Here is a 17,019-nt window from a genome sequence, read left to right on the forward strand (position 1 = left end):
GTATTAATGATGTTATCTAACATAAAGGTCGATGTTAGATAGTAACCAGGGGTTGACAGTTTCTTTTCAAAACGTAAAAATGCCATTAGGGGATGAAAAAATTCCATACAAAAAAAAGGACAAAAAACAGATATATAACGTAACTATTATGATATTTTTTTCTTTGATCGAATCAGGTATATTATACTATTTTAGATTGTTGTGCTGTAGCCTCAACCTGTCATACCCTCCCTTGCATGTGACCCGCACATAATGGTAGTCAGTGTTGGTTGCACGAACTGTTGTGCTGTAGTAAGGCGGTATTGTATTTTTTATTTTATTTTATTTACATGCTTCAATACAGCTTACACCATTTACATTGAAGCAGTTCATACACTTATAATAATTTCTTTAGCGGGTTTCTTCTTGTCCATTCACTTCGATTTAACTTACACTTTCATGCCTTAATATGTATCGCGAGGGAGGTGCTGATTCTATAGTTAGGCCGATGCCCAGACGTTTCGGTTTCCCTCCTGCATGTGACTCCCACCATGGAAGGTAGACCTAGAGATAGTCAGTGTTGGTGGCACGAACTGTTGTGGTGTTGTAAGGCTGTATCGAGAGGGAGGTGCTGTGACGCCGCTGGTTCTGTCCGTCAGGTGGAGACCATCGGCGACGCCTACATGGTCGTCTCCGGAGCGCCCCAGTCCGAGGACAACCACGCGGAGAAGGTGTGTGACATGGCACTCGACATGGTCGAGGCCATCACCGACCTCAAGGATCCTTCCACAGGTAATACACCAGTAGGCCTACATGTAACTGTTGTGTAAGAGTGTTTGCAACTGGTATAATATCATTAAAATTCATTGTTGTAGCCCCGGAACTGTAATATATAAAATATCTGGTTTCACAATACCAAGGAACTTTTGGAACTGATAAAGGTATTGTAAAACCAGATATTTTATAATATCATTGTCAAAAATCTGAATGTAAATACATTCTTTGTTTTAGGTTTATTTTTGGTGGTGGTATATGTATGGGGCTGTTGCGGATACATTCATCACGAGTAGTCTATTTACAATCGTTTCCACGATATATCAGGTCCTGAAATCTGATCCCGTTATCAGCTAAGAAAACCTCTAAAACATAAAAATGTCAGCTCACACAGACTCATTGAAAGGCACTTTATTATTATTATTATTATTTTCTTGAATATTACCCCTTAAACTTTTAAATAAATATATATTCGAAATACATCTTAAGAATTGTATGTTACAAATAGTTGTAAGACGAGTTTTGCTCGTTTGTGTAATAAATTGTAGTTGCTTAAAAATGTAAATTAACCTAGACCCGTGTTAAAAAACCAACATAGGTCGTATCATTATTCGTTTAGTATAATTGTTTTTAAATGCATCTTAAAATAACTCATATAAATAATTTCATTGTAAACTTGAACATTTTGTGAACTAAAACGGTTTTGGATTATTACTTTAGTGCGTTAGAAAGAGTAAACTGTTTTCAACAATAACACTATATTCTGTTGTATTCATCACATAAACTTTACAGACAGGCTTTGCATCAACACAACTGGGCGTCAAAACAAGTTATGTAATTCTTTGAAATTTGTCTTTTTTTAAGACTGTATGGCATCTCTGCATACAACGGGGGGAATCAACGTGATATTTATTCAGATTGAAAAAGATAGAGTCGGTTTCCATTTATCTAGATCAACGTTAATAGCCATAAGCAATTACATTTACATTTTTACAAAATATGATTCTCGTTTCAGTGGATTCTTGTTTTGAATAAAAAATACTTTGATACCTTAAGATTTTGGTTTGTCATCGACCTTATTTTATAACAAGTGCAATCTTACCAATTACGTTTTAAGTTATGAATACAGTTGTAATGATAATAAGCTGTAAAGTGGAATTGACCCATCGGCCAAGAGTCTTACGTCTTATAGTAATTCATATATCATACTGATTTAGCTCTTTTTAAACTCAAACTCCAAATGTACTCTCGTATAATATTTACTGTTCAACCCCTATACTTCCTTATTGCTTGTATAGTATTCCTTCTTCTTCAGTTCTTGGTTATCAATTTTCAGTGGAGATTACATTTTACATTATTTTACTAAAACACTCAAAGTTCAGTATCCTAAGTAAACTACTACGGCTAAAGCCGGGGAGCACTTGGCTCTATTCCCAACCATATAAATAAATGTAACTTTTTCTCAATAACTATAAGAGATATCATTATGATTTTATCTGCCTTAAACCTTATACATTTTTACACAAAATATAAGTAAACGAATTACTCATAAAATGTAAGAAATATTTTTTTGTATTCTAAACGTTCAAAAATTAATTATTTTCAATATTTTTTTTATTTTTACTTTCTCCCCCTATACATAGCCTAGTATAAAGAGAAAGATTGTTTTCGTCAAAATTTTAAGTTATATCCGTTTTGGATCCCTCTGGACCCAAAAAAGTGGTTTTCGAAGTGACGTCTGTGTATGTGTCCGTATGTGTGATTGTGTACAGAGCTACAGACTACACCTGTAGTCCGATTTCGATGAAATTTGGTATGTAGGTACTAATCCATGGTACAACCGGGAGTTTCTTTCATTTAAATTTTCTTTTTTCTTTTTATGGTGAGAATCGAATACTCTCGATTTAGCATGCTATAGCCCTTCAAATTCTAAAAAAATAGTAAAACTCCCATTCCTGTAAAAATTACGGTTCAAATGTCTATAAAATACTTTTTTAGCCTCGAATTCTCTTTTGCATTGAAATCCATTTTCTTCCTGCATTTCTTCAAGTTTATTCATTTCTTCAATTTCTTCTAGTTGTAATTGAAGTAACCGGCGCTTGCTGGAAGTTGAATATGTGGTTTTTGACTTAGAAGGGAGTTTTGGAGGTTGACTGTTTCTTTCTATGGGTTAATAATTCTTGTCATTTACAATTTCAGGGGAATATCTATTTGGAGGATGTTCCTCTCTCCCTAACCTTTCGTATTGACATGTTTCTTGACATAATTTATAAGTCGGGTTTCGGCACCAAAGTTAAAAATATCAAAGACAAGACTTAAAAGACACTTAATAAACTTGATCTGTATTTAACAAAGACAAGGTTTACAAAATCATAAATAATATGAGAACATATAATGTTGCATCAATTAATCAGAAATACCAAGGCAGACAATAAGTTATAACAGTATTTGTTAGTTAATAAGTGCTTTTAAGAATTATTTTAATTAAAAGTTGTATTTTCTTACCTTTTTCTCTGAAACTATCGCACATTCACATTGAACCTTTTTGTAAACCAAGAAAAAGATATAATGGTATCAATTCTGTATGCCTTGAATGCAAAAGGATAAATTTCCCTCTCTGGGCCATAGAGTACATGTTATTTCGTAAATTGCCTTATTATTGAACTTTAAAATAATGAGCGTGGCCGGCTGGGTATGGCCGTGACAATTTCTATATTGACGAGTGATTTTTAAAAATAAAACACAAACATTTTATTAAAATAACCCGTACTTTATTACTTATTTGTCCCCAAAAACATAGTGAGGGGGGGTCATTTTGATTACTACACAGAATGAAAAAATATTGGAAGGAGCAGAACTAGAAGAGTAGCTTGAAAAAAAGCATTAGATAATGCAACTGCTGATACCCCGCGAGTCCATCTCCATCTGCGTTCATTTCGTCTCAAGACTCTTCGAAAAAAAAAGAGGAAGAAAGATAGTAAGACGAGACAGGGATAAAGCATACAGAACTATAAAAAAGTAAAATATAAAGATAAAATAGCTTGAAAAATAAATTTTAAAATATAAAAAAAGGCTAGAAAGAGAACACAGGAAAAATCAGCTGGCTCTTTATCTACAAAGACACTTGTTTGATAGTTGGTTGGAAGAAGCAACGTTAAAGACAGCGTCTGAAAACCATCGTTTCCTGGATTTGTTCTAAAAAAAACGGCTTAAAATAAAAAAAAAACAAGCCGTGTCTGGGATGTTAACCACCTTGTGCCGTACATGAAATTACTATCCGACCCTCGAAACTTCGAGCCGACGTTAAGGAAGACAAAAGGTATCCTGATGTGCCTGCGACAAGAACTAATCACATTCTTCGAAAATGACTGTGTCAGTAGGGTGTTGCCAGGAAAAAAGGACTTTATCCAATGAGGCGGCATTAAAAAGCAAAGAAGAGTCCTTCTTGAGCCTCTACACTTTCTTCATAAGCAGTTTCAGAAGCAGTTAAAATGCAAAAATTCACTGTCGTCCTTTTGTCGTAAGAGGCCGTTTTGCAAAACAAAAAATAATAATTAAGACTGGGATTTGTTTGCTTGTATTAAACACTAGTATATGAGATTTGTGGTTAGTGCACTGCAAGCAAATGTGATTTCGGAAAACTCATCAAGAGAAGCGTTATCTACCACTGTGTGCTCCGATAGCAAAGAATGTTTGATAAGAAGGTGCTGTAAATGTAAGTACAAAACCATCAATTTTAATTTGGAAGAAAATTTCAAAGTTAAGTACTTTTAATAGGGAAAATATACGAAAGAAGAGCATTTTTTGCACAAGGTTTGTTCAAAAGTTGATAAAAGAAAAGACAGAGAATGTCAGTAAGGTGATGGCAGAGTTTATAACCATGAAACCTGTTTTGAAAAAACCTGTGTTGCCTGTGTTTAAAAAAACACGACTTCATGAAATACCAGGCCAAATGATTAGAGCGCAAGATAAAGAACATAGAAGAAGGAGGATTGGCTTTTAGGTTGAACTTTTCAGAGAACTACGTATGTAAATACGCGACAAAAATCCAATCCATCCACTTTGGAGCTTCAAAGAAGCAATTGTCTTTGAACACTGGAGTTGTGTACTTCAAAAAGGAGAAAGAAGTGAGGAGTGAATTTTTTGCGTCGGTATCTGACAACCTCGATCACCAGGTGCATGAGGTTTGGGGTATCATGAAACCTTTACTAAAAGACTACTCTCAGTGGTTTCCTAAAACAACTAAAAATAAAAATTGACAAAAATAAAATCGACAAGGCCATTAGTGTATGTCTCACAACAGATAGCTGGACATCAATGAATACAGAGAGCTTTGTCGCTGTAACAGCACTTTTCATAAACGACACTTTTGAACTGCAATAAGTATTGTTCCAGTGCGAACAGTTCTCAGGACGTCATACATCGGAAAATAGTGTCAAGGCCTTAAGAGATCTAGCTCATAAATTGGACCTAAAAGGCAATCACAGACTTGGAATGGAAGCATCTTGGATGCTTTGCACACAGTATTAATCTCGTGGAAAAGATACATTGAACATTGATTAAAACGTTGCTTTAAAAAATTAGGAAATTTGTTTCGCATTTCAAAAGAAGCACTAACTCCACCAAAAATCACATGACATATAAGGAAAACAGTGGTAAATGTAATAAAAACAATTGTTCAAGATGTACAATTAAGGTGGAACTCCACTTACTTCACGCTTCGGAATTTCATTTTTTACAGGAACCCTTTAAACCTATAATGGCACTAATTGGCAATGATCTCCCAGTATTAACTATTGCAGAGTTGAAAATTGTATGTGAGCTTTGAAATCTTTCTACTCTGTCACTAACACAATAAGTGTTGAGGACTATGCCACCGCTTCGTTGGTAATACCACTCTCTTTGTCCCTCGCCTCTATATGTAAGAAGGTGCAAACCAAGACGTTTACGGAGGAAGCCAAAAAGTTAGTTGCATGCTTGACTGAAGGGGTAGAACCCCGTTTTGGTAACGTTGAGTATGCCAGTCGTTGACTCTAGCTACCTTTCTTGATCCAAGGTTTAAAAATGTAGAATTTCCATCTGAACATGTCGGTACAGGTGTAAAACAACGTGTAGTTGGCATGGTCTGTGCAATTTCTGGGGATGATGGGTGTTTGGGAGAACCAAACAATGTCAAGATCAGTCAGCTGAGGATTTTGTTAATGAAACCCAGGTATATGAAGATGAACTTTGTGTATTGACGGATTTGGATGGTATTCTATCTAGAAAGAATAAAAAGTGCACACACTATTCTCGTGCTATATAGTTGAAGTCGACCGTTGTGTTGAAGACGATTTACTCGACAGAAAAGGAGATCCCTTAGTTTGGTGGAGAGAAAATGGACACCAGTATCCAAACATAACAAAGATTGCTCAAACACATTTTTGCTGCTTAGCGATATCTGTTTCATGTAAAAGGGCATTTTATAAGTCTGGATTGTTTGTGACATAAAGGAGTAACAGACTTAGTGCAACAAAAACAAAAATCTTGATGTTTTTTAATCATAATGAATCGCAAACACTTTCTGCTAGTTCTTTACGGGCTAAACATGTTTGGATGAAGACTCAAGTCTATGAGGACGAAGAAAATTATATAAACAAAATTGTTGACGCTATAGTTAGCCAGTAAAAACTTTGAATATATATATATATATATATATATATATATATATATATATATATATATATATATATATATATTATTAATAAATAATACACCATAGTACCCTTTTTTACATTATTTTTAATGACTGATGCATTTCAACACTAAGGTCATGGTCACAGTCTTTCACAATGTTATTAAATTTAAATATGTAAACAAAGAAAATAAATACAATCACATGTTTAAATTTTAACTAAATCTATCTTGTCTTGGAAAAATTATATAATTAAGAATATAGTTATGCCAATGGTTTTAATTATTATTTTTTTCTTAATTCTTGGATCTTTTCATAAATTGGGTTTACATTTTGTGTTTGCCTTATATTAAGGATGTTGCTTTCATTTTTTCTTGTTGCTAAATATATATGTAATTCTTCTTTTACATTCATCCTTTCTCCTTTGCGTTCATACTCCAAAATGTTTACACTATCTTCAATTTTTCCATTACTATGGTTATGTGATAAAATGTGTTCGGCGTACATTGATTTTTGAGTTGTCATGTTGTTGGATTTCACTGCTTGAATGTGTTTTTTGAATTGGCAAGAAAACATAACCATAGTTATGGGAAAATTGAAGATAGTTTAGGTTGAAGAAAAGGTTTAGATATGTTTTTGTTTGTTTTAGTGGTTTGAAAACAAGGAACATCTGTTTTTACTTCAATCTGAAACAAAAGTACAAGTTTTGCTTAATACATGCCGACTTTCTATGTTTTAAATGTTAAAGACACCATGTTTTGTAAAGTTCAATAGTGTAGCATATGGTTGGAAAGTTTTAAAATGGTGCATTTTTTAACATACTTGGCCACCTTATTATATACAGAGTGTTGAAAAATGCAATAGAAATATTATACTCAAAATCTTCATTCTTTCTATAGTGTGTTTAACATCTGGTGTTGGCCTAAGCCTACTTACATTTCTGTTGTTTCAATTTTCTTGTACTTATTCCCTAAGAACTTAACTAAGAACCCTAAGAACTCTTCTTTACAAGACGTGTACTTCTAGGCGTCTTTAAATTCACTGTACACAACAAAGAAAAACAACTGGTTTCACATTACCATGTATTATTGTTAAATGTAAACAACAGACGAATATGCAGATAACAGCTTATGTAATGTAGCCAGTACAACGGCAAAAACCAGGTTAACCATCATAACTGCCATCAAGCGGGAAAAGAAATGCCAAAATATTACGTAACTATCGTAGCCATTGCAACGACCCTTTAGTAGAAAAATCGATCCTGCATACATTTAATTTAGATATCGTAATGAAATAAACTATATTTTATTCAGAAAACTCAGGTCCGTGAAGTTGGCGTACCCATATTAGCGTATCCACTTTTGATCATACCAATCGTTAGTTCATCGTTAGTTCTCGATAGTTCCCAAATTTTTTCGTTAGTTCTCAAAAAATAAAAAAGTTATAGCCGATTATAAGTGGGTACGCTAACTTCACACTTCCGGGTTCTAGCGCGCGCCGTTTTCTGATGAGAAATGTTTACATCTATATATCAATCGTTAGTTCTTCGTTAGTCCTCGATAGTTCCCATTTTTTTCGTTAGTTCTCAAAAAAAAAAAAAAAAAAAGTTACGAGGCATACAAAGTGGGTACGCTAACTTCACAATTGTACAATTTCCAGCGGGCACAGTTTTTTTTACTATAAATGCCTATATCTATGTACCAATCGTTAGTTCTTCGTTAGTTCTCGATAGTTCTCCAATATTTACGTTAGTTCTCAAAAAATAAAAAAGTTACGAGGCATACAATGTGAGTACGCTGACTTCGCAATTATACAAGTTTCAATCAACTACTGAAGACCAATTACGTACGTTAAATTTAATGTTACATACACATTTCAAACTTAACATTTTTTGTACATTTCCTGCTTTCCTTTAGGACTAATATATCAAATCATCAATCAAATTATCATATGTGAATCTAAAAGTATTTTAAAATGTTTATTATATGGAGAGTTTGTTATGAATTTAGATATTGAAACTCCTATATTACTAGATTAGAGTGATTTTCAACTTTTCCTAAGCCGTGTCAAACGCTATTCCAAGTTCTTCCGTCAACAAAATAAGCTGTCTCCAGACATGCGCCACTCCCAAAACACGACATATTTGCCGTTCGACGATCTAGCTGTTTTGCTATTCGCCGATTAACGAGTAAAACGTCTGCACACATGTGTTATTTTCCTAACAACTGTTCGTTTCGGGAATGGCAAAAATATTCGTTCACTTTGATGTGTGCAAAAATACCGGCAATGAACGGAAAACACAAGCACGAGCATTTGCTGCCATACTACTTGCGAGCGTAGGTACAGTCTGGAGCCGGCTATAGGCATGGAACTTGAATAAAACCCCCTTTTTGCAAATCATTAAACTAAATCTTAATTAATTATTTTATTATATATAATTTATCATAAGATAAAAATATTTATTCTCGGTATATATTAATAATCTAACACATTTTATTTTAAACGTATTTCTAAACTGTTTAAGAACGATGCTGTGAATGTTTGAAAGAATGATTGAGTGTACATTTTTGAGAACTATCCAGAGCTAACGAAGAACTAAAGATTGGTATATAGATATAGGCATTTATAGTCAGAAAACTGTGCCCGCTGGAAATTGTATAGTTGTGAAGTTAGCGTACCCACTTTGTATGCCTCGTAACTTTTTTATTTTTTGAGAACTAAACGTAAATATTGGAGAACTATCGAGAACTAACGAAGAACTAACGATTAGTATATAGATATAAGCATTTATAGTCAGAAAACTGTGCCCGCTGGAAATTGTATAGTTGTGAAGTTAGCGTACCCACTTTGTATGCCTCGTAACTTTTTTATTTTTTGAGAACTAACGTAAATATTGGAGAACTATCGAGAACTAACGAAGAACTACCGATTGGTACATAGATATAGGCATTTATAGTAAAAAAAACTGTGCCCGCTGGAAATTGTACAATTGTGAAGTTAGCGTACCCACTTTGTATGCCTCGTAACTTTTTTTATTTTTTGAGAACTAACGAAAAAATTTGGGAACTATCGAGAACTAACGATGAACTAACGATTGGTATGATCAAAAGTGGATACGCTAATATGGGTACGCCAACTTCACGGACCTAGAAAACTCCATTCTTCCAAATAAAAATAAATTAAATATATGATTTTTTCATAATCTTTTCCAAGTGCTCGAAGACAGTTTAATTATATTTAAATCATAAAGGCAGCTTCCTATGCAGTTTTAAGGCAGACAGGGTATATTTACTTAAGATTTTGTCAAGTATTCACCAGATTACCTATAAGATAAAATGATTTTTTTCTGATAAATGATGTTATGAGATTGGTAGTTTTGAATTAGTTTACATAGCTTTTTGTTAGAAGCATAATGTTGAGATTTATAAGTTTTAATGCCTCCAGGGTCCCACCTGCAGATAAGAGTGGGTGTCCACAGCGGCGCTGTAGTGGCGGGTATCGTGGGCCTCAAGATGCCTCGCTACTGCCTGTTTGGCGACTCTGTCAACACGGCCTCCAGGATGGAGTCTACCAGTGAGGCGATGCGAATCCACATCTCGCAGAGCACGCGGGACCTCCTACCACCGGAATATGTCGTTAAGGAACGCGGCGAGATACAGGTCAAAGGGAAAGGTTAGCTTGAGTTTCCTTGTTGAGCGGAGCGAGCGAAGCGAGCGAAGCTCTTTGGGATCAACTTCAATGCAAACAATATAACACCATCACTCAATAACGGCTGAACACATTTCAGCCAAACTTAACAAGACTACTTAGACTAATAATGAGATGGTTTGAAAACAAACAAATTTCAATTAGATAATGCTAATGCAATTTAAAACGAACTTAAAATTTAAAATTTTTTAACATTAGGCTTATGGGACTAAAGTAGCTATGACAGTTTTTTTGTTTACAAGAAAAATGTAAACAAGAGAATCATAAGGTATTTCTGAACTTTCTATACTTTTCTTTTAAACGTTTTTAAACCATTCCTATGATTTTAATAAACAAGAAAATGCCGTTAAAACATTTTTTAAGGCGCGGAATTCACTGAAAATCGAGAAAATATACGGAACTACTTTCTCAATGCGCGGAGCATAAACAAGGAGCGGAGGGATACGGACCGGTGACTACGTTCTTGGGAACCTATTTGTGTTGCCAGCTGATTAGAAACAGCCAATGTTAGAAATCAGGATTTAATAAGCGATATATCGAACCGCATCGAAATCGGTATTTAATCCGATAATACCTCATAGGTTATATTATGTTGAATTACATCGACGGTACAGTAAGTTATTACACTTATTCTATTCATAAAACGCAGATTGAACACTGATCTAATTTAGACATGTGTGGAGGTAGGTCGGGGTTTATGAGTATTCGTGACTACATTAAGTGTTTTGAAGTAAGGTTAGATTAGGAAGGTATAGTGTAGGTTACAGGTAGGTGATCGGGTTGTTTATTTGTGTTGCACCATATAATTTTTATCTTTTGGAATGGAATAGTTGGTTAAGGTTAAACGGGGAAACGATTTCAAAAATGCTTGCATATGGTCTTAACTTAACAAACCATCTGCAGTATTCTAGCTCTGACTTTATATAAAGTCAATGATTCTAGCAAATTATTACATACTGACCAAAAGAAAAGAGAACATTTGGATTTGTACCTTTGACCATAGCAAAACTAACATATAATTATGGAATGTGAAAAGTTGTATATCATTATATACTATTCTGTAATATTAATAATTGTTCGGCAAATCCTCATTTTAATGGCTCGGCTGAAAATGGAATCTGCATTTTGTGAAATTTGGTAACAATTCAGTCATTTCAAATGTTGATAACAGTAGCCTATCCTATATAAATACTGTTATTTGATTGCCAAGCCACGGACTATACATACGTCCAGTTACAACCGTAATAAGTAAACCTGGGCTTATAGAAGTACACTTTTAACCACGGTATGGATAATTGTCTAGGCCTGTCCAGAAGTATGCTACTAATTTCTAATTATATTATCTACATTGTATATTTAAGGTATGTCTTCCCTACTTATTATATTATTCTGTTTTCACTTAAATCAGCTGAATGCGATGTTTACTTATTACTTAATATGTTTATGCCTATATTTCAGCCATCTTATTTTGTTGTTCAATAAGTAAGACTTTTTGCAGTTTTTACGTTTTTACACATTGAAATACATGACTGATAATTCAGTTTGTTTTAGTCTTTTAAAGGCGTTTTACATTTGAGTCTTACATTAAAATAGCCCTAAATTTTTCGTAGGCCTATGTTTTATCTTTGACTATCAGTACAACTAGACATTCCATCCCCATGTTGAATTTGTAGCCAGCATTTTCATCAAAATCTACTGTATTCAATGGCCAATGGTATTATTAAGGCCAGTATTAAAATGCCGCTAAATCGTCCTAATAATGGCAGAAGACCTACATTCCAGTTACATTACAATCATATCCTCCATCAAGAATACTTCGTATTAACAATCATAAATTATTTCCAGCAAAGAAAGCTGAGTTTAACCTATGTCTATGCTGCACAGTTGAATTTAAATGTCACATTTCCTCTCCTGTCGTTATACAATACTCGTTTTTAATAGGTACTGTTTTTTTATACTTAAATACTTTAACCAAAGGGTGAAAAATGAAGTCCAATGTTTTTGTTGTAGGCTACAGTTGAATTTGAATGTTAAATTTCCTTTCTCTTTTTTATACTTTAATGCCCTTTTTGGATGTTAATATCAGATTCCAACTACTGTAATATTTTCCTGGTCAAAACTACCATAATGCACTTCTCGAAGAGGTAAATTTGAATTATTATAATTTTAATCTTTAAAACCAGCATTAGTAAATAAATCTTTTTTACATTTAGTTACTTATACAAATATCAAATCACGTTTGTTCCGCTCAACTGGCTTTCACCTCTCTGAAAGCAACCCTAGTATATGAAAAGGTTTTCCTTATTTTTGTCAAAAGCTTCCACTGCTGATTTTTATAAAATTCTATTCAGCGATTACCTGTATTTTATTGTTATTATTCTTGCTATAAAACCATCGCATTAAACATAAACTGGGTTATATATTTTCCCCTTAAACATTTCCAATCCGGGGTAGTGATCCGATCTTTAGGTCTATACTGAACTTGAATAAGTTGACTAATACTCCAGTAGATATATACTTTTTACCTGGAAAGTATTCCGAAGTTGATGGAATTTCAACATTTGGTCTTGGGGTACTCTGGGATGTTTATCCTGATTTTTCAACCTCTGGTACCCTGTGCTTACTTTGGGAGGGACCAAAAACTTCAAGATTTTCGGTATTTTTTATGTTTTTGGTGTATATGTTGTAAATTAAGCAAGTTTTGTGTACGATTGTGCGTCAAAAAGTTGTAGAGCATAAAAGTCGCTAAATTTTGGTTGGTTACAAAATCTTTTAGACTCAATATTAACTGGGGTATGGCCGAACAAAGTTAGTTTTTTTTATGTAAACAAATTGTTCAAAACTGGAGTTTTCGGGCCTGTAACTTTTTTTGTCATATGGTTGTTTTAATAACTCATCAATATCAACATCTTGGAATACCTACTCCCCCCTCCCATCCCCCTTCGTGCACTCACCAAACACTTACGGTGGAAACTTGATAAAAATTGGTCCAGAAGTGGTAACCTCTTCAACCCCTTCTACACATATGTGTTGGTTAACTTTTATTATTCATATATATATATATGTAAAGGGTTCCACAAAAGATAAAGAGACACATTTGCGGTAGTTATTATCTCTAAAGTTGGCAACAATGCTTCCTTCTCTCAGATTCTTTGCAGGCTACCAGCTGTATCAGTTTTCTCGAGGCTAGTCCCAGGTTTCTCATGTTGAGGTTATAACCCGTTTTTGGACCATCGTTATTAGCGTTGCTTATGTAAGTATTGACTTCATAATTTTGGTATTATGTTCTTATTATTCCATATTCATAGAATAAACGTTGTAATTGATCAGAACACTGTTGTATAATTATCTACAATAAGATTTATTTACTTACACAAATGTGGTGGTTTAGCATTCAAGGTAAATTTTTCACCAACACATTTGTGACGTTTGCGCAAAAGTGTACCACCGAGTGATTTTTTACTGTCACATACGTGTTACTTGTACAAAAGTGAACCTCAGTACATTTATAAACAAAGCCTTTGAAAAATTGAACAGCCTAATCTCAAATAATTTCATTTTACAGCCTACCATTTACCAAAGCGTTGACTGAATAATTTTACGCTAAAATATATTTATAATTATAAATAAAGTAAAATACAACTATACAAAATTATAAATAAAATACAATTATAATAAATTATAAAAAACAATTACAATACACTAATATATTTATACTTTTGGCTCACCTGAAAAATAAGAGATGTCTGTGTGGCCATAACTAGTAGAATTATTTTTCCTTTCTTTCTCTTATATACTTGCTTATACTTTCCAGGTAGCTTTACAACCATGGATAGAAGAATAAACTTGACAGGAAGACCAGATATTATAGATAGAATCCTTTCAAATTTAGCTGACCCGAATTCTTCTGATATTGAGTTTATTGACGATGATGACGAGAGTGATAACGAAATAGAATTCCAAAGCCGCCTCTCTGAGGACTTACCTGTAGGCGATGAAAATGAACATCCAGATGGAGCAACATTTGAAAATTATAATATTGAAAGCAATGTAATAAATAAAGAAATAGATTCACCTGAAGATGAAGGTGATCTCACAGAAGGAGATGAATATCAAGATGAAATGAGTGCTACATTTGAAAAATCTGACATCGAAAACATTTTGGTAACTGAAGAAATTGATTTACCTGCAGACGAAGTTGAACTTAGAGAAAGAAATGAATATCAAGATAAAATTATTGCTGAATTTGAAAAATCTGATGTCGAAAACAGTGCAGTACCTGAAGAAATTGATTTACCTGCAGACAAAGTCGAACTTAGAGATGGAAATGAATATCATGATAAAATGATTACTGCATTTGAAAAATCTGATGTCGAAAACAGTGGAGTGCCTCAAGAAACTGATTTATCTGCAGATGAAGTTGTAGTTATAACAGATGTCCGTGAATTAGAGGAAATGAATTATGTGCAAGAAGATGTAATTATTTAAATGATAGGCCTAGATGTTTCTCATCAAAATGGAACTGAACACAGTGAGGAAATCAGTGTGTCGCTTGAAAAAGTGAAAGTAGACTTAACGAAAACAGGAACGAAAATAGGACTTAATGAAAGTAGGAAACTATTGAAAACGGATTAAAAAAATGTGGTCTGAGTCCATGGAACCCAGATGCCATAGACTACACGAAAACTGACATTTTACATTCTGAAACACCAGCAAACAAGACGAAAGATGGCAGAAAAAAACTACCTGTTCCTGTTGAAGAAACGCACGAGTATGATAAGTTTGTAAATGTGTTAGAATCTCTCATCAATAAAGAGACACTGGTTCAGTTCAAAGAAACTTACAGCAAATTCACACCCGTTTGGATGGGCGAAGACACATCACAGGACCTTTATGTTGTTTGGAAAAAGGCAAAGTACGCTGCTAAGCTACAAACCTCTGGACCTCAAGAGAATACTGCCAAAGAACCTGTAACTTCTGTAGCAAGAATGTTTCAAATTGTAAATATACCTTCATGTCCTACAAGAGAGGAAGAGGAATCAATTGATGATCTAGGCCTAGATCTTGCCTTACCCTCTAGGCCTACATCTGCTGGAGGAGAAGTTGTAGAAGAACAACCAACTCCTACAAGAGAGAAGCCAATTGAAGAGCTAAAGCTTAACTTACCTTCTACATCAGCTGCAGGAGAATTTGTCGAAGAACATCCCACAGTGCCTCAAGGAGTGAACGAGAGATAACAAAAAATGCTTAAGGTGATTTCACCAAAAACTAATGGGAAAGGGGTTCCTTCCCCATTTAAAAACCACTTATTTTGCCAGTGACACCTGAGAAAAAATGCAAGACAAGAAAAAATGTAAGAATGCCGAGTGTCGTCTCATCTAAAGCTTGGTTCGAGTTTGAAGAGGTAAAGATTGCTGAAAAAGAAAAAGCAGAGAAAGAAAAAGAAGAAAGGAAGAGAAAAAGCAAAAAAAGAAAAGGGGAAGAAGGGTAAAGGGAAAAAGTCTGCTAAAGATGTTTATGACGTTGAAGAAGATTGGATTTGTAAAGTATGTGGAATGCGTTACTCCAGCGAACTTATAAAGAGTTTAAGAAGAAGATGGGTGGAATGTGATGAGTGCAAGCTCCAATACCATTACAAATGCATCCCGAAAGCACATTTAAATTTGTATGGCCTAGAAGAAGGAGATGAAGATGATGACGAGGTCGCTTTTATTTGCCATTTGTGTGTGGAGGTCAAAAGTGACGATGATTTGGCGGATATTTTTGGAGAACTAAGTGAAGAAAGTGATATTTAAGATAGTACTTTCACTGTTCCATAAGCTTAGCACTGTTCCTAAGGCTTGTATTTATAGCCTATTATGTTTTATTTGTTTAATAGGCTATTGTTTGTTGTTTAGCTTCATATTACATTGTGGGTTACTATACTGCCAAAGACTAGGACAAAGGATGCCAATTATTAGACCACAGTGACAATTACTGTGAAATTTTAGAAAAATTTTTTACTCAATATAATCTTCCTATTTTCAGTATTATAATATAGATTAAGATGTTTTTTATGAGTAAAAGGTGTGACAAATCAGATAGTGTGGTTGTTTAAACCTTACACCTCAATTTTTTTTTCAAAATTTTTTTAAGAAATTGCCAATTTTAAAGTGCCAATTACTGGTACACTTACATCTTTAACTAGTCTGGTCCAAAAGGTAACCAGTCTGGTTTGTATATTTACAGGTAACATGAAGACGTACTGGCTGGTGGAGAGGGAGCACAGGGTGCCACTATCTCGCCACATCCCCGCCAGAGAGAGTGCCGAACCTCTGGAGTGGGAGAAGTGTGCGGACAATGTGAAGCTCATCCAGGAGGACCGCGCCAGGGTGTACTCGCCCGTCACGTTCCAGGAGGTGGCGAGGAGGTCGGTGGACAACTCTCCGGTCAAATTGCGGCCTGACAACAGAGGTAGATTCATATGGAATTTTACTCATTTCCTGAGTAGCTAGTCGTCATGCATTGTTGCCATCGGTTTTTGAAATTATGTAGACCGTTAACATATCAAAGTATTTAAATCCATCTTCTGTGTTGATGAACAAATTAATTCATAGTAATAATAATTAATTCAGTTATACAGCTGACGAGAAAGCTAGTTTGAATACGGACCGCGTTTAGTAGAACGGAACTAACCCACACTGGGTTAATTTTGTGCTAAAGTCAATAAATTTGATAAATAATTATAAATCCCGGTTTAACTTATGTAAAGGAATTGTTTCGCTGGATTACTATTTTTTGTTTTTATTTAAAGGGCATAGATGTAAGTGGTGTTATCATTTTGTTACACTATGTTTTTGTGGGTTGGTTCGGTTCAGATTTTTTTATGGCTGGTAATAAATAAG

General features: G+C 34.3%; 1 protein-coding gene across 1 annotated transcript in view; it reads left to right on the forward strand.

Annotated features, from left to right (window-relative positions):
* LOC128985881 (soluble guanylate cyclase 88E-like) overlaps positions 1-17,019 on the forward strand; it is a 287,954-nt gene that overhangs the window by 229,297 nt on the left and 41,638 nt on the right. Inside the window, exons 11-13 of the mRNA XM_054405845.1 lie at positions 591-771; positions 9,872-10,099; positions 16,364-16,588. Coding sequence (XP_054261820.1) covers positions 591-771; positions 9,872-10,099; positions 16,364-16,588 — 634 coding nt within the window. The remainder of the gene's footprint in view (positions 1-590; positions 772-9,871; positions 10,100-16,363; positions 16,589-17,019) is intronic.

Source organism: Macrosteles quadrilineatus, unplaced genomic scaffold (assembly GCF_028750875.1).
Source record: "Macrosteles quadrilineatus isolate MER2022 unplaced genomic scaffold, UCM_ALF_1.0 Scaffold_2__2_contigs__length_208266976, whole genome shotgun sequence".
In the NCBI taxonomy this organism is placed as follows: domain Eukaryota; kingdom Metazoa; phylum Arthropoda; class Insecta; order Hemiptera; family Cicadellidae; genus Macrosteles; species Macrosteles quadrilineatus.